The sequence below is a fragment of the Anarrhichthys ocellatus genome, unplaced genomic scaffold, assembly GCF_004355925.1.
Source record: "Anarrhichthys ocellatus isolate YVR2014 unplaced genomic scaffold, GSC_Weel_1.0 scaffold19, whole genome shotgun sequence".
Taxonomy (NCBI): Eukaryota; Metazoa; Chordata; class Actinopteri; order Perciformes; family Anarhichadidae; genus Anarrhichthys; species Anarrhichthys ocellatus.
The window spans coordinates 5598680-5617878 of NW_022280049.1; the positions used below are offsets into that span (position 1 = coordinate 5598680).

General features: G+C 43.2%; 1 protein-coding gene across 3 annotated transcripts in view; it reads right to left on the bottom strand.

The window, feature by feature from the left end:
- Window positions 1–19199, bottom strand: part of LOC116389186 (connector enhancer of kinase suppressor of ras 2) — a 67496-nt gene that overhangs the window by 6001 nt on the left and 42296 nt on the right. For 2 of the 3 annotated variants that reach the window (XM_031857663.1, XM_031857664.1), the window contains exons 9-20: window positions 16754–16900; window positions 12378–12505; window positions 12086–12297; window positions 10293–10379; window positions 9289–9497; window positions 5596–5633; window positions 5463–5505; window positions 4066–4114; window positions 3517–3689; window positions 1921–1994; window positions 1716–1787; window positions 117–187 (exon numbers count right to left, since the gene is read on the bottom strand). In XM_031857663.1, the coding sequence (XP_031713523.1) occupies window positions 117–187; window positions 1716–1787; window positions 1921–1994; window positions 3517–3689; window positions 4066–4114; window positions 5463–5505; window positions 5596–5633; window positions 9289–9497; window positions 10293–10379; window positions 12086–12297; window positions 12378–12505; window positions 16754–16900 (1303 nt within the window). The remainder of the gene's footprint in view (window positions 1–116; window positions 188–1715; window positions 1788–1920; window positions 1995–3516; window positions 3690–4065; window positions 4115–5462; window positions 5506–5595; window positions 5634–9288; window positions 9498–10292; window positions 10380–12085; window positions 12298–12377; window positions 12506–16753; window positions 16901–19199) is intronic. The other variant, XM_031857665.1, reaches the window with a different exon arrangement.

Consider the following 19199-nt stretch of genomic DNA (forward strand, 5'->3'; position numbering starts at 1 on the left):
ACACACACACACACACACACACACACACACACACACACACACACACATGTACATTTGAGCAATTCATGGGCGAAAGAGTTATGTTGGTAAGAGCTAAAAAAGTGAATCCGTCTCACCTTCGTCATGGCGAGGCACCTTGTCATCTGGTGTGTAGCCAATAGCAGCTAGCCCCAGTCGGTTCATCCACCTATAGGACACAAGGAAAGGAAAAAAGAAGACCGCAAAGGTGAGGTGCATAAAGTAAGGAGGAGGAGGGCGTCAGAGGAAAGATGAAAAGAGGAGGAGAGAAAAGATGGGTTATACTGGGTAAACTGCAAGTGATGCATAAAAAGCATTCACTTTAAATAATTTAAGTGGTGTCTCTGAACAGCTGATATCTGTCTAAAGGGCTCCTTCCCCCTGATGAGGAGGGGAAAAAAAGCATGGAGATAATTAGAGAGATGGATGCAGAAAGAGAGAAGTGACAATCCTCTGTCCTATGAGTCTCAGATGGCGTTCTCTCTCTGCACCCAGGCTTCCTGTCCTCCTCCCACCCCTCCGTCACATCCCGGCTTGTCCTGTGACTCTCTGCAGACACCTGACTACGAAGAACAGAGGCCCAGTCTGTGTGTGAGGAACAGGAAACTCATCATACTTAAGATTTAAAAAAGTCTCTAGTTTCCAAAACAATCCCATGAAAAGACCAAAACTATGAATTGATCCTATTAACAAGTGTTGTCTCTGTAGTCAAAGCCTGGTGTAGCTTATTCCTCTGTGCCGTAGAGCCCCATTGTTGTCCAAAAACTATTAAAATTACACCAGCGAGCCACTGTTGCCCTGGGTGACATGGTCCTTCATGAAGATGAACATGGGCACTGTAGTCTATTTGGAGTTGATCCCACATACACAGCTCTGTTGCCAGAGATACTTACTATCACACCACATGCATATTAATCCCTGGCTGAAAATAGTCCCAAACAAATGCACTATTTCCTCCTGTTTGTGGAATATTTGCTAAAAACACCACATTACCCATATGTGTGGGCCATTTTCAAAGAGTTTGCCAATTTAGGTCTTTCCATGGGATTCACTGTGAATGAGGAAAGATTTAGAGCAAGTTATTCCAGTCAGCTTTTTTAAAAATCAGTTTTGTCTTGAATTCAATCTTCAGAGTAGCTTTTTATTATAAACGAGCTATTTGTGTTTGTAGCCCGTTTTCACTGCAAGAACTTTCTTACTTACAATGCATATAAGGCCATTTTTCTGATTCCTTACATAGCAACTCCCACTTTATTAAACATTACATGGAAATGTGTGCAATGGCACTGTCACACATGAACCTCCCAGCACAGCATGGAAGTCAAATATAGCTGGTTAATTACTCTCCTCCAATTATCTCACTGTGTCATTGAGGAGAGGTGTGGATAATTAGAGCTCATCAGTTAGCACTCCTGCAAATATCACTACGATCTCCCTCTCACATGAGCGCACACGTGACACAAACACACGCACACACACACACACGGACACACACAGAGTTCTACATTTAACAACAGGGCCAGGTTCATGCCTTATTCATGCGTCGTGTTGTGTGGGCTGCTGCCTTGTGTAAACTTGGTTTACTCGGCTAAAATATTCATGAAAGGACATGTGACATCCCCAACATCTGACTATTGTTCACATTAAGACGCAAACACGCGCTCAAGCGACTTACAGAGACACACACACTAGCTCACCTGTTCATTTCCTCAAGACAATCTGTGGCGAAGAAGAAGCTCTTGATTTTGGGATGACAGGCTTTAAAGGCACTGCAGTCGGTCGGGGAGAAGAAGACTGATTAGTGGGGGAGGGTTTTCGCGTAGGTGTGTGTGCGTTCATGTTGTGTGGGTGAGAGCAAATGTGCTTGATTAGTAATTTCAGCGACATGTGAGGGACACTCACAATTTCCGTCTGCACTCTATGGCTCGGTCTATTCTGAACTCGGGGAGGCTGATGAAGCCCTCAGCCTTCTCATCCTGCAGGCAGAGACAGATGGAGAGTGGTGGTACATCATCAGCACACAGAACAAAATGTCATCCATACTGACATACTAATTCTATTTTGGATAGTAGTAGTCTAGTCAAGCATATGAAAACAGCATATGCTGTTTGTATTGACTCTTTTCACCCGTTGACAGGAGAAAGATAGATGAGATATGACTGTATTTGCTTTAAAACTGGGGTGTGTAAACAAACTATCACATACACAATTGATTTGCAGGCTTTTTTCTTCATAATATTGCAAATATTTTAATAATACATTAATCCAAACGTCTAAACTACACCGAATGTCTTACAGTGACTTTTTGTGTTTGTCTGAGGTCAAAATGATCTGAATGCAAAGACCAGATCAACTTGGAGTAGAGCTGCAATGATTAGTTGATTAATCAATTGTGAATAGACAGGGAGTTTATCTGCAACTGTATTGATAGTAGAGTCATGGTTCGTTTGATGGTTCCAGCTTCACAGATGTGACAATTAGCTGCTTTCATTCTCTTACATTGAATTAAATGGAATATCTTCGGCTTTTGGCTTGTTGGCCTGACAAAGCAAGATATTTGATGAAATCACCCTGGTGCTATTGGAAATTGAACTGAACATTTCCTGATGTTATATGAACCAAAAGAAAAGAGGAAAAAGAGAAGAGATGTTTTGTACCAGATGTATCTACTAGCTATTTCACATCTGCAGTTCCTGCAACTGCATTGTAAGTATTATGTTATAATGTTAGATATAAGATTTTAATATTCAGAACCATGAAACCAACAATACTTAGTGTTACGCTTTTCTGAAAAGGGGCCATTCACATGTTATAGGAGCTTGGGAACACTTGCGTGTTGCAAAGGCAAGTCTCTCGCTTTTGAGCCCACCTTCCACGCATTTAGATTGACAACAATGGAGTTGAGGGCGCAAAATACGGCATGTGAATGGCCCATCAACCACTTCACAGTTGTATACGTAAACATTTCAAATGTGTCCCAGTTTATTCCCTGTTGCAGTGTATGTGAATGTCATACGCTGCAACAGGAAGTCAACATGGACCCCAGCTGTTGCCTAGTAATGATATACCCAGCTGTTGCCTAGTAATGATATATATATATATATATATATATATATATACCTTATTCATCCCCAGGGGGAAATTTGTTAATTAATTAATGCATTTCCATTGAAACGGTCTATATGGGTCTTTCAACTCAACTGCATCTTTTATTAGAAATGTCAAATGCCCTCATCTTTTAAAGTCTAATGTCCCCAGTTTGGAAAGCAGATATACTGTCAAATATTTAAAGTCTCTGACCCTAACTCAAGATAACCCTGATTACATCACCCGGGTTATTTTCTCAGACTTAAGGAAGCTCCTTTCAGAGTCACAGAAGACATTATGAAGCTGATTTTAACCTTTGAGTCCATTGTTTTTATGTCTAAGTGCAACTTATTAGTTCTGTCAATAAAGACAATAAAAAACTCATGACGACAGTTGAATGTGATTCCTTACGTTTTGGTTGGTGTACCAGTAGAGGCAGGACTCTTTGAGGATAAACCAGTACTTCCTCCATTTCTGGGTGAAGTAGCCTTTAGCATCCTTCTTCTTCCACAGCCAGCCCTCACAGTCACCGTGGCCCAGGTCCTTACAGGAAATTCTCCTTCGACTGGCACTAGTGAGGGAACCTGCAGAGAGTGGAAAGGATGTTGATACTGAAAGGGATTTTTATAGCATTTGGTATTTAATTAGGGAAAAACACTGGTAATAAAAGGAGAAGTGTAGCCATTTATCCAGCACTTCCAGTGAATCTGGCACTAACAGGCTGAATCCGAATGGCTGGACTCTTTTCAAGTCTGCAGTGGCTCAGAGTAGCTCTTTCTTTATGTAAAATCAAATAACAATGTGAACTTAAGCCTGTCAGGCTTAGATCAAGAGTCATTTAGATTTAGACAAATCTTTTGTATAAAAGGTTCCCTCTTTCTGGAGCTACCTATGCTAACATACATGTACAGCGGCAGAACTGTAGCGATCATACACAAGAAAATGCACCAGTGTGTTCACCTTTACTTCTCCTTTTGGTTTTTGTTCTTAGAGAGGTGTAATGGAAAGACTAGAGGGGAGAGAGAAAAAGCATGTTAGCTCAAAGAAAATAAAAAATGGTTGGTGTTGATGCACGTAGAGAGGTTGCAGCAAGTTCTCTCTCCATGTTTAGCTTATTTTTATTTCATCCGGCACACAGCAGAGAGGATTACACACGCACAGAAGTATTACAGTACTACAATACAGCCAGGAAGTGACCCACAACCTGTGATGGAGAAATATGAGCTGTATACGCCAGAGACGAAACCCCACAGTGATGTCAGGATGTCCTGAAATATATCACCTTAACTACTATCTGATTGTAGTCTTTTGAAAACATTGACATGCATCAAAGACTTAGTTTAGAAATTGTTCCTCATAGGCTACCATATTAAGAGGCATTGGTAATGGAATGGACCCACTGCTGCCAGATTCTATGTTGATTGGAGTGTCTCTGCTGTTTTTAGCCATGCTATCAGCATCACAGGCATGACTTTCACTGAATAGCAGCTACCGTTGCCATAAATTACAATTCTGCATTATTATTTGACGCTAAAATGTAGGGTAAGAAAAGAGTCCGTTACTCAGTAATCTCTGTTGTACAGCAATAACCATCTAAAGTTAGCTAACATTAGCCACCGTAAGCTACTGGTCATACCAGACTCTGTCAGACTCTTGTTGCCTTTTGTCGCTTATGAATAAACTTTTTACTTGCGAGAGGAAGAGCATTGTCTTTGTGCTTTCAAAGTTACAGGGTCTCACTTTATAACCATCTTTTGTGTTCAGCAAACACACCTGAATTGCACACTATGTAGAGCATCTCAAAGAAGCTAATGTGAGCTGGATACGTAGCCGTTGGTATCAACATTAACAAAGCTGAACACACCATCTGAGTATTTATTTAGGAAGCAAAGCCGAATACATATGTTTATAGTGGAGCTGACTCATTGTGAGCTACAATAGTGCTCATAGTGCTTTGGAGGAGAGGCGAGGGCTAATGACTCAGACAGTTTCCTGTGTTACAGTAACCTAAATATGGAAACCAATTCACCTCATCTGACCGTTAGCTTTTATTTAATTATTACAGTCCCGATTGAATTTCATCTCAGGTATCTCTCCCATTCTTGTCTGGCTGTATATGTGATGTCTAGCTTTTATCTGGACAAACTCAGGCTCCATAAAACAGCGAATATGTACTTATTGTTGATGTGACTGAAGCCTCTGTTGCATCATTAAAATGCAGTTTGAGTCAGAATCTAAATGTACTGGAAAGACAGCATTATTTAAAAACCAGGTAAATAAACCATCAGAACTTCAGATTTATAAAACATCAAAGAGATCAGTCCCATAGCACTCAGTCTCACTGTCTGCTCCCCTACCTTCCTCATGGAGGCGGCTCCTGAGCTTCCTGAGCCGGAGTACCTGCAGGAGGACAGACAGGATTGGATGTAACCACAAACAACTCCTTCCATCAGTCACAAGCATGTGGTCAAACCACAAACACAGACTCACCTGTCTGTTGTGTCTGCTCGCAGTGTATCTGCACCTCGCTGAGAGACAGAAGAAAGAAAAGACTTCATCAAACACCTCAATACATACACACTTCTCTTGTGCACATTTTTTTATTATCAGTACAGTTATATTGAAAAGTTAGACAACCGACATGCACCTTATAAGATGTCGGCATTGTTTTAAGTATTCAAAAGATGTTTTGAATACTTGTCAGCCTCTCCTTAGGACTCCGGCTGCTTCACATTGGATCAATTCCATCACCAACAGATCATTTTCCAGCTGATTACACACTTGATTCCTCTGGTGACTATAATTGAATCAAGTATTGTTCAAAGGTGTGGAGCTGACAGTAACCACCACGATATATAATCCTATAATCCTTACAATGGAATATATTCAACTCAATTTGAAGTAATATTAAAATTCTTAATTTGCTAATCTCTGCCCCAAGTGACACACTTTTAAACGAATGTGCCTACAGGCCACAACCTCAGGGACCCAAGCACCCAGTAGAGGGCCAGGAGCCCCTGAGTCATAGCCATTAGGCATGGTCTTTGGTACAGGGGCCTATCGTCTCATAATCCATTCATTTTCCATCATGCCACAAAAAGTGATTAAATGTACTTGTGGTGCTGTGGATGATTCCAGGGTAACATTATTGTGTACAATGTGTCGGAAAATACATGACTGCAAGTCAAAGACATGAAACGTCACTACGACTTGTCCAAGTTCAAAATGTGCTAACATGTTAATGTATTGTGTTGGTAAATAGAATCATACAGAGAGAAAGAGAGAAAGGAAACAGGCAGGTCATTAAGGTTAGCGTGTGCTTGTTAGTGCAGGATAGTGTACTTCATGTGCCACAGAATAGATATGAGTCACCACCATGAGAAGCATGCAGCTGAGAGGGTTAGACAGAGCTGGTGTTAGCTAAACTGTTAGCGCGCTGTGTGTGTGTGTCTGTGTATGTGTGTGTGTGATTGCGTGTGGCGTGTTTTAAGCACAGTCTGTCAGTTGCGCTTGTAATTGGTCTGGCTGATGCTGAGTCATGCACCTACTCATAGGGGTACGTGTTTGTGTGCATGTGCGCATGCAAGTGTGTGTGTGTGTGTGTGTGTGTGTGTGTGTTTGTCCAGAATAAACTCCTATTTAGACTCAGGCGTGTCTGAGGAGATGGGGATATTAGGATGAGTTAGGATGAGTCGTGAGATGGCTACCCTGAATACAAATGCACTACTGTGTGCTAATGTGTGTTTGTTTGTGTATGCCCGTGTGTGTGTGTGTGTGTGTGTACTGGCGAGTGCATGAGAGAAAAGTTAAAGAGGGGCGTGTCATAGAGTGTCACACTGTCATTCTCATAATCCGTGAAGCTGGCAGCCATGCAATGACACTGATCAGCCTCACTCCCCTTTGTCTCCTCTACCTGACACATGCACACACAAACAACAATGTGTGTGAATCTGAGAACACCGTGACCTTTCCTGCAACCACAAACACACAGAAGACACAGACATACACTGCAAGACGAAGGAAGTCGTGCGAGTGAGTCAGGATCAAGGCCTTGAAGGTGATTATAGTGCCACTAATAGGCCTTTTTTACAGCAGATATTTTAACATGCCACAGTAGCAAAAGCCGAGGTGTTAATAATAAAATGAATGATGGCTGAATTCCATTTGGCTGCTTCAGTTTTAAGGTCCTGGTATTGTGCGTGCTGGCTCGCTGTGAGACTGAGTCAATGCTTATTAATTGTTGCCAGCCGTGTGTGGTCTGGTGAAACACGCATGCACATTAAATAATATTGTCTAAACAAGTGAGACTGTTCAGAGTCAGCTGCCTTTCAAGCATAAAGTGGTGGTATTTTTTATTTATTTTTAACAAATCCCATAAAAAGACATAAACAAACAATACATTAGTCCATATTTTATTCTGACAAAAAATATGAATCTTGTGTATAATATGTAACATATGTATACTGGTCTTCCATTTTTGAAAGGGCTCAGTAATTACCTAAAACATCTGGGATCTGTAGTTTATAGAAAACATTAATCCAACATTGTAAATAGAGCATTTACTCCTGGGTACTATTTGCTGTTGTGGAATAATACACATTTGCTGCACTAATGACTCTCTACAGCAGCAGGACAGCGTATGTAGCATTGACTCAAAATAAACTACAGTGCCTATATTAATAGCTATGAAGGAACATGTCCCACAGTGGGACATGTTTTCCCCAAACCTTTTTTTCTGTGGAGCCACTTTTTAAAAATGACAAAACCATGATGACCCAATTCACAATAGGCCTTGTCTATAACTGGCGAAAAGAGCAAATTTGTAAATAAATGAACGGTCCTGACCATCTTTTCTGCTGTTTCCATATCAATTTATATTATCTTGAACAGGTAAACCAGCCATTCGAAGAGATATACATTTGATAAATAGCAAATTAGTAAATTAACAGAATCTTTTTTTCCCGTCTCATCAGTTAAACACAATGTACGCTAGCCTTTCATATTAGATCCAATGTCATGGGCTCAGTTATAACAACAATACGACTATTCGGGCTCCCTTATGTGGCTCAAAGGTGTACTGCAGATATAAATGTTAAATAAAAGACTGTGGGCCTGTGTCCTCATAGCGCCTCTTTTTCTTTTGGCAGAAAAGCGGTCGCAGGGTGCTGGGTAGTTCTTCAACCCAGCGTTTCATCAAAAAAGCGCTCCAGGCGCATTGTTCTATGTTTCTATGACATCAATATCTTAACAACATATCACCACCGTTGTATGATAGACCAGCATCGCTCCTGTGCTTTGTATTATCTATTAGGGCTACCATATATACTATAATAAAAAATTCCATGCACCATGAGCATCAAACGGAGGATGTCTGCGTCATACTTCGTATAGATGAGCTTGTCACCGCTCAATCTGACAGACGTAATGTTTGAGCAAGGAGAGACAAGGCGTACGGTAATAAAAGAACTCACCAGGTCTGTGTTGTGAGTGTGTGTCCGACGCATAGAGCTCAGGATAGACACACACGGCCAAAACAAGCTTCTGCTCCATCTACTACACTGACATCACCAGCGCTTTTCTGAAACATTCAGAGATTTTCAACTTGTTGTGTTTGGTGCGGGCGCACAAAAAATGCGGAGCGCTCAGAAAAAGGTGCAGCGCCTTTTCTCTAGGCGGCCGTATATGCTCTCTTCTCATTGGGAACAATTAAAAACAGACACTGGCGCTCAGAAAAAGGCGCTATGTGGCCACAGGTCCTCTGGGAGAAATTCTGCAAATCTATTTGCTGACCCTAATAAAATCCCCTGCGACCCACCGGTGGGTGCCGACCCAGTCTTTGGGAATGACTTAGTGTTTGGACAATAATGGACAACAATAGAGCTATATGGCACAAAGGGATAAGATACATTATATGAGGTTTTAGCTACATCGTTAGTGCTAGACAGTAGGATCAACTGGTTTTGGTCTTTTTATGGGATTTGTTAACATTAAGATCCTTTAACGTGGAATGTAACGGCATTTCTCTGTCCATATTTACACAAAATAGACATAGAGCACACCACCACCACCCACACGTCTAACCGACTTAACCAGACAATACTAGACACAAATGGAAAGAGAAATGTTTGAGCACCGCAACACATTTGACTTATACTTTCACTAGTTGAAAAACGGTGTACATACAGGCAAAGCATCGGGTGGCTGGTCTAGGCGCAGGGTGGAGGACAGCATGGAGGGGCTGATGGGAAAGCTGGGGCTGCTGGGATTGCGGCTCTTACGCCGGGAGCGTCTGGTGGAATCCCGCCGGCTCTCTCTGCCCGAACCCTCGGGCTCCTCCTCAATCACCAGGATCTTGTCGTCGCTAAGGTAACGCAACAGGGAGTTGTCTGAATCTGTGGAGATGAGAGGGGTGTAGAGCAGCAGTTAGAGGGGGGACAGGCTCAGCTGGACGGATGGCAGAGGGAGGAAGGGGGGAGGGGGGAGTTAGCGTCATAGAGTCGAGGGAGAACCCCAGAGTAGAAACGGATGAGGGTGAATAGACCTTTACAGATAAAACCCCCACAGACAGGGATAGAAGTGCCTCAGAGCTGTAGCATCTGATATGGACCCACAGCCGAAGGACATACAGCTAATCCGTCTGCAATGATGAGGCCGATTTGGAGGGCACTACTGCTAAATCCTGTCAGTCACAGAAGGTTTTATTCTGCTTTAGCTCCAGAGAGAAAAAGATTCTCACCTAATTTGTTTATTATCTATATACTTAAATGTGAAAAAAACTCAAAAGTGACTGAGAGGAAGAGAAGCAGAAAGACTATTGTGCTTTAATGTTATTCATGGACTTTCTGATGGTAGAGTGCGGATCCTCGGTCGAATACAGATCGAGTCTCGCCGCAAAACGGTGAAGCTGGTTAGAATTGGTCACATAGAAATACCCCCATTTCCAGAGCGGCTGTATAAATGCAATTTCCGAGCATTTATGTTTACTTGTCGCTCTGTCAGATACATACCTGGCAGATATGTATCCTCACACAACCACACCACCATGGATAACCAGAGGATGAGCTGAAATGTGTTGAGTCGAGTATGGAGCATAGCGCGGCACCAGTCCGACCCGTTTGTGCTACTGTGGGGCTGTGTTTTTGTGTGTTTTTGTGCGTGTGTGTGAGTGTGTGTGTGTGTGTGTGTACCTCGGCTCCCTCTCTTGCCCATGCTGGGTTCCTTGGCCTCGGCCATCCAGTTATATTCAGGAGGCATGGAAACAGGCCTGAGGTCACCTGGAACGACCAATCAGCAATCAGAGAGTCGTCTACTGGGAGGGAGTGGGGGGGGGGGAGTCGCAGGAAGGTGGTGACTGAGAGACAGCGTGGGAGACAGCTGGAGGGGTGGACAGGTGAGACAAAGTGTGTGCAGGTGAGGGGGAAGAAACGGGAGACTCTCGAGGGACTGCTATGACCTGCTATTTTTTTTTTATAACATCAAGTAAGTTTTCTATTCACGTAAATTCCCCCACAACAGGGACATCTGAACTAGCAGTAGTGCTGACGAGCTAATCTGTTAGCACTGTTGGATGACAACCACAGGTGAGCTATTATCTTACGGCTTGTCTATATAGGAGGTTTTTCAACCTTCCTTTTCAGTCATCATTGTCACACATCTGACGGATCAGCAGATGTACGTCTAATATTCACTTTATTTTGAACTCTCTTTTGGTCTCTTGGCTCTTTTTTCAACTCTTGGCCATGTTTTTACAGTAGCCCAGAAAGAACAAACCGATCCCTGGCTCTAGATAGGGCCATGCGTATTTAAGCGTGTAGTTCTCCTACATGCTTGGCACATCGGAGAAGTTTCTGTTGGTTGAAATCTGCAACCTCACCAAAGGTTATCACTAGATAATGCTTAATTTGCATATTCAAATATAAAATGTCAGAAAACCTTTATTACAAAAAAACTTTTTCAGAAGTTTCATGGTGATATCTATTAGTTCATTTTTTTTACCCTATTCGCCATTGGAGTCAAATTTAAAAGGAATTTTACAATGTATATCTTTAAAAGCCGTTCTCAAAAAATGAGTTTTTTTCTCAGACTCTGAGTCAGAAATCTCTCCTTCAGTAGCATTTACTTACACCAAACTCCCCAGTTTCATTCCTATCTATATTCTGAAGGTTTTTACCAAAGGGTTTGTCGAGTAATACAAAGAGATATCCCAAATATCCTATGCAAAAACCTTTGACTCTAATATGTGAACAAAATGAATCAAGAATTTTGAAATGTATTCAAATTAGCACATAAGATAATGCTCGATTTGCATATTTAAACATACAATTTCAGAAAACAATAAAATAATGATCAGTAATCAACTGGTGAAGTGTCATGGGGATCTATTAGTTAAAATCTTTACCCAATGCACCTGTAGTGTCTAGTGCTAATTAACAGGACTCAGCGCGTCCGCTCCAAAAACTCTCTAAATGTGTAGTCGGAGATTCGAGAGGTAATTCTTATAAATCCTTAGACCTGATAGGAAGTTAGCTAAAATCACCTTGATAATAAAATCAGTGTGGGAAAAATGAATCATCGACACACGATTGGATCAGCACAAGCCTACACCCAATGCTTCTTTCCGTCTGTCACATGACCCTCGCCCTGCACACCACAGGCCCCTTGAGAGTCTCCAAAGAAGGTACAGGATGTCTAGGAAGCGGTCTTGGACAAGTGTGACACAGGTGGTGGGGCAGACAGGGAGCTGGACACAGTGTTGTTGGACTGACCCTTTGGCATGTGATCAGTGTTTCTTTTGGGACGTTCTTACGCGTGGTAAAGACACAAAGAAGCAGAGCCATGAGGTGATTGATGAAGGAGGAGGAGCTCTGAGAGAAGGATGAGAAAACTGGTGGGAGAGAGCATGCCGTCCTACAGAACAAACACAGGACCAGAGACGTTACACCGCCCCGTTCACACTGTCGAACTGCGCTCTCCGTCTTACCATGGGTGGGGGTCTTGTCCCGCCGGCGAACCCCCGTGTTGCGGCCCCTGTCGTAGTCAGGCCCCGGGGGTCCGTCTCCCTCCAGCAGGGAAAAGTACTGACCGCTGTCCTGGTCCAGGTAGTAGCTGACTGCCTCTGAGCCTTTGGAGCCGGACTGGGAGCTCACGCTGTAGCGGCTGATGTCGTCGCAGGACATCAGACCCAGCTCCTCCCTGGGGGAGGGCAAAGTTTTCATCATCGGTATCATCATAATAATAACCATAAGCAACATCTGTGTGTGCAAGCGACTGACCTGGTGCTGTAGAGTCCAGAGACAGGGGAGAGGATATAGACGTCCTGCATGCTGGGAGCGTCCATTTTGGACATGCCCAAAGTTCCACCGGGTGTAGGGGAGGTGCTGGTGGGGCTGGTGGGGACCGGCTGAATGGGGGGGAGTAGAGGAAGAAGGAGAGAATGACTCGCACCTTTTCATTGAGCTATAATTGAAGGATGGTGAGGGGATCTGGGAGCACAACCTGCAGCATTAGATCTTCTCCTGCCTCACAGAAAGACAAACAAGCACACAGTTTACGGTGTCACGAGGGAAGGGAACCTTTTATTCGTGTGATCCTCCTCGTACTGCAGTACTCCTTTTTAACGCTGAATCCCAAACAAGAGAGTTATTTCCACACAGCTGCCATGTTGTCTTTTTTAAATTTTTTTATATCTGTCTGACTGTGCAGCCTCTCCCACGTTCAATCGCTTCACTATTCTGTCATTTTGTCTCAAGCATCTTCACTCACACAGGGCTCTCCGTGTCTGTTCCCATGACAACCCCTCCTCTCCTCTCTTCTCATCCCTCCTCATCCCCTCTCCCGTGCTACAAGAGAGGGAGGAGAGGGAAGCTCTAGGAAAGGAAAGCTAGCGTGGCCTCCTATACCTCAGCTTGACTCAAGGACACTTAGAGTCGTCATCAGGTACTCCGTGAGGACAGGGTGCCTCGCTGCGGATGTCATGGAAACTCTGTTCAAATTTCAAGTGAATTATATTTGTCCTCAGCCGGAACAGCTGGGCTGACAAACGCGAGCTTGAGCAGACAATTATTCCCAGAGGATGGTGTTCCAGATTTTGAAAGATGTGGTGTTTTTACTGTCTGTCAGAGGGGGGACACTAGAAAGGAGACGCGGGTGTGGACAAAATGGATAAACAGACAGAGAGCCCGAGCGAAGGCAGGCAGGCAGCGTTCTCATTAAGGAAGCCCAGTGTTTCATCAATTCATCAACAGTGCATTAGGCGAATTCATTTTATATTCCAAACTTTCCATTCCATCCCCCCCTCCCCCTCTTCCTCACCACCCTCACTACCTCCATCCCTCCATCTCTTTCTCTCTTCTCACAGTTCTTGCTCTTATGAAGGCAGTTTACAGTAAGACGGCTTCACAATAAATAATGAAGACGGGGTGGGAAGAGGGGGACATGAGAGAGAGAGGAGAGAGCAAACGAAATAGGACAAAGCGAGAGAGAGACAGAGAGAAAGAGTGCAGGAGAGAGAGAGAGAGAGAGAGAGAGAGAGAGAGAGAGAGAGAGAGAGAGAGACACAGTGAGGCGGGGGAGCTGTGCAGTGTGGTGACTTGAGCTGCGAGTGAAAACAGTAATTTAGTGATTACAGCCCACTGCTGCCTTCATGGAAAACGGTGGGTGGGGGGTAGAAGTAGAGAGAGATTGGACCTCCACAGCAGGCGAAATGCCAGTCTGCTAAAACAGCACTTAAACCATCTGACCCCTGTTGCGTCCACTCCGAACTACCTCAAACTCTGCTGCTCAAATCCTTTTTAGACCAATATTCCCCCTCCCGCCACCTTTACATGCACACATGCAAACTCACTAAAACACGCACACACACACACACACTAAAATGCTTACTATAATATTTTGACTATGTGAGGGACTTATACGTTTGTATAAAACGTTTACATGGGGCTCGGTAATAAACTGAATTTAACGAAGCCTGACAACAATATCAGCAGGTGTTAGTTAAACAAATCATACAATTGTTTATCTGCCCCTTCTTTTTTACAAACTTAGATCAATATTTTGTGTGCCTTAGATTTTCTTATTAACGAATTGTAACTTTGTACAAAGTGGGATATTTTACAGATGAAAAATAAACCAAATTAGCCATTTGTTGTACGAGCAACGTGTCTGATACTGATAAGCTCAAGACGAAGGGTTATTGAGAGTGAAAAAATAATTTGTGTGATTCGGATCCACTCCAAAAAGTACTGGGCTCTTCTGTAGCCCATGCTACACCCTTCCACCATGTTTCATGAACATTGTGCCAGTATTTGTTCGTACTCCTGCTCCTCAAACACCATCTGCTGATGAAGATCAGGGGGTAAAGATATTAAATCAAGCATTCTTCTGTGAAAAGATGGCAGAGAATTTAAGATGCAATAGCCGTCGCATAAGTAAGCCAAAAGAAGGTACTATAACCCATCCATAATACATACCATTACATGTTGCAGAAAATAGCAGGCATTTTAAAACAGCAATTATTTATGTATTCAAACATATAAGAGATTTATGAAAGCAGGGTTCATGGAAAATGTGAGGCACAAATGTGACCTGTGATGTGCACGCTGATGTGGCCTTCAGTCATGCATGAAATCACTCCCTACGTGCACATTTTGCAGCAGCGCAGCAGACAGCAGTAATCCTCAACTTATCTGTGAAAATCATTGCCAGCACCATTACAATGGATCATTAAATTGCTTTTACTCTATCCTACTCTAGACACAAACACAGAGAGAGAGAGAGAGAGAGAGAGAGAGAGAGAGAGAGAGAGAGAGAGGGAGAGACATTATTTAGTGGAATAAAAGAGGTTGCCATGGAGAGATTTGGGGTTGGAATCACATGATAATTTGCAGAGATAAATTGTTTCCTTTGTGGATTCAGTTATAATCCGGCTGAACGTTTGCCACATTTGAGCTAAACTTCGCAGCCGCACTATTCATCCTCCAAAACCAGGCTCGGAGCTCTTGAGTGCGCATGTGTTGGTTTTGGAGAGTGTGTAGGTACAGTTGGCATCCAAACCTGAGCTTACAGAGTGCAGTGACCCAGATCCTTTGTCTCTCAAAGGAGCAACTCGACTGATAACAGGAAAACCTCTCTCTGCTCGCATGCGCAAACGTGCACCAAAACACACCTAGCTTTGACACATACAGATGGACAGGCGTGCATCTACGGCCATGCTTGGAAATGTGTGCACACCCACCAGTGCGCGCACACACACACACACACACACACACACACACACACACACAGGCTGTTAAGCAGGATATTTTGGATTCGGTGCATTATCTCCAGTATTTGCTGAGTAGCGGCTCTTGTTTCAGAGCCAGTAGAGCTGCCTGTAGTTGCTTATGAATAATTAAGAGCTCCAGTCTTTCTGGGAGAGAACAAATCTAAAACACTCCTTTCTTCTCATCTCCCGCAGATATCTGTGCGCTCAGATCTGGGCGCTCGCGGCGCGTTTGTGTCTCAGCAGCCCATCAGGGTAGAATTCCCCCAATCCTCTGCTGTTGTACGCAGCCAACAATAAGCTCTTGGTAACGACTTCGAGCGATGATCTAACAAGGCAGCAACCTTGTTAAAGACAGACATGGTGATGAAGTTGCAGCACGCTTCCCGGTTATTACGGGCGTTTTTCGAGGCCATTGAAGAAACTACAAAACAAGAACCGAATGTGCAAGTCTCTCGTGTGAACATACACTCACATGTTTATAGTGTTTTATACCGCTTTCACATCCCCACAGACGTGATGCTCCACAAGCACTCAGACAGCATCAGACCCGCCCTCGCTTCACCCCCACGTCTGTCTCAGCACAGCTCTTCGTGGGTACCAAAATTTGAGTGACTTTTCTGGGCTCTGAATGAGCGACGGATTGTCAAAGTATTTGCCCCGAAGTGAAATGCGTACACAGGCTCTGACCTGTAAGCTCACAATTATTCCACCTTTTAGATCTACTGTACATTCAAAATGTACTCTCTTTCGAAAAAGGAGTTCCCTTTGGGGTAAAGGTTGAATGAATCAGGACCGAAGTCTCAGTAAACATGAATATGAATGTGAGTGGGAGTGTGCTAGGACCTTTTGGTGACCTTGTATTGCCCAGCGCTAGCTCCTGAGCAGGACGTTTAGGCCATATTATACCATTTAAATCATTCACACACACCACAAAGTGCCGATATAAGATTGAATTAGCTATTTTCCCCCTTCACTGTCTACATTTTTTCTAAAAAAAACACACTTTTGGTATGCATGAGTTCTCTTCAGATGGAGGTTTAGCTACCGACACATTTGTGAATGGCTTTGAACTGTGCCAGTGGTACAGAGGGCTGTAAAAAAAAAAAGAGAGAGAGATTTGCTGAAAAGCTCAACAGGAGGATTGATGCAAGGTCACACAGTGAACAAATTTCCTTTGAAAATATTTGTTTAAAATGCTGGTAGGAGAATGCGGAGTGTGGGCAGCGAAAAATAAGAGCGGAGAGTGAGTCAAAAATAAAGCCAGAGGTACACACACTGCTCACTGTATATATAGTGCTAAATCATCCTGCCTCACAGTAAGTACAAGAAGTGTGCACATGTACAAGACTACTGCAAGTGAGGCTTCTAAGTGTTGCTGGTGTTTACCTGCAGGCCCAGTGGTTTCCAGCGCACGTTCCTGAGCAGAGCCGGCGTGGAGCTCAGGGTGTTCTGAGGCCTTTTCTTCAGCGTGAGGATGACTCCGCATGGGTCCTCTCTCAGAGCGTTGACAAGGTTCTTCAGCTGCCAGCCCACCTGAGGAGCACACACACACACCGGGCTACCGAAACAACTGCCGCAAACAAGCTACACACAGACGCACATGCTGTGTACAGAATGCACTGGGAGCAGCCAAAATCGGCTGAGGAGAACCACCACGCACAGATATCAAGCTTTCCAAACTTGCTGCAAACCACCACTAAAACACCACATGCTACTAGTTAATTATTGAATAATTGTATTAGACTGAGACAGTAGAGAGATGACAGGAAACGAGGGAGAGACCGATCCAACAAAGGTCCATAATGCAGTCCATAATCAGTGTCTTGACCTAAACCTCTGGTGCAACCCCACGATACTATTCACAACTACCGATATACCATGAACCGTTTATATCATGTATGCTTTCAGGCCTGTATGTTTATATGTGACTTTAGGTATAGAATTAGGAAAAAACAAATGACTGTTTAATGAAGATAGTACCACCATGTGACTTATCATACTTTTTTCCAAGTCATTATCAGCCACCTTCACCAAATTTGGTGCATAAAATACTGCCAGTCCATAAGATGCCATAATGCGGTACCGTTTAGCTATAACTGGTTGGGAAAATCTTCTTGGTGTGGCCCATCAGACACACATTTAGTTGCCAGTTTATTGGGAAAGGCTAACGCAGCCAAAAGCAATCGCTCGGCAATAGATTTCACTTGAATGAAGGTTATGATGTTTAGATTTGTTGAAACTTTATGGTCATTTTGGAGGTTTCAGTTTGTGGTGCTGTTGAACTGTATTGTATTATAATACAGGGCGTTTCTAATATTTGGTATAGTCTCACTGATATGAGTGGGGTCAACACAATATAAGATTATTCTCTGTATAAAACAATAGAATTTACAGCGCAAATTGATCCATTTAAAGAGCTATGATGTCATGTGAGTCTGACTCACTTGAAATGTTCCACAGTTTGTCTCTTCTACTGATCCATTATTCCCAGAGTTGATTTCGGTAATGTCCAAAAATCATGGCTGCCATCAGGAAATCTGCATAATTGTCCGCCACTTTGAGTATTTTCTTTTAAGACTTTTAACACATTTTTCTCAGTTCAACGAAACAGTGTTAACAGTACAAACAACAGCAGAAAAACAAAGACACAGGATCCAAGGACCAAGTCAAAAATAAATATCACTACGTGCATTTTGATGTAGATTTGGATCCATATGGAGAACTCAAAAATATCTAAACATTACTGAGTCCTGTGCAGCCTTGTCAGTAAGCTATATGTTATCTGGGTTCTTTCAACTTATAATATTGTTCATGTGATTTCCAGGCTACTGCTACTACAGAAGAGACAACAGGCATACTTTTAACTAATTCACCACCATGCCTCAGACACACTGCTCTATGCTAAATCCTCACCAAATATAAGATAAAGGAGGGCCTGGTCTGGTTTAGTTCTAAGGAAGAGAGAATGATGGTAAAAGCGTAAGAAAGGAGTGCTGACTGCAGAGTTTTTCCTCGTGGTTCCGGCCTGACCGTCCCAGAGCTCGCAGCACTCGTCAGGCCATTGATTGGCTACACTGGTCTCAGCTACTGGATGTGTCCGCAGAGGCCACCGCATTTACACACACACACACACACACACACACACACACACACACACACCCACACACAGACGGGGCTTCTCTGATCTTATTCCTGACATAATGATGACCAGCCTGTGTCAGCCTTTAGTGGCCCGCTTCCTGTTCTCTTCGGCCCAGTTCAGAAGTCCAGCCATCGTTCACCAGCAACTAGAGCTTCGATGAAATTTACTACAGTATGTTTTGTCCTGTTCGGCCCACTAAAACAAAAGAGGGCATACTAGGACACACTGCGACACACTGTTATTCATTTCCTAGTGACAGAAATAGGGCTAGGTATCAATACCGAACTGGAAGAAATGTGTCAAAGTATCAAAACCTTTCAAGTACCAAAATCTGGCTTTGATCACCACCTGATTGCTTTTGTTCAGACAACTTTTACCATTTGAGCATGTTGAACACTTTAAAGTTTTTGCTTTCTTGCTGAGTTAGATGAGATTGATACCACTCTCATATCTGTCCATTTAATATGTAAAAACTACAGCCAGGCTTACTGTTAGCATAGCTTAGCGTAAAGACTGGAAGCAGGGGGAAACAGGTAGCCTCGGTTTGTCAATGGGTTAAAAAACATTACTGCCTACCAGCACCTCTAAAGCTTACCAATTAACATGTCATATATGCTGCTTCCAGTCTTTATGCTAAGCTAAGCTTGCTGTCACCTGGCTGTAGCTTAATAATAAACAGACAAAGATGAG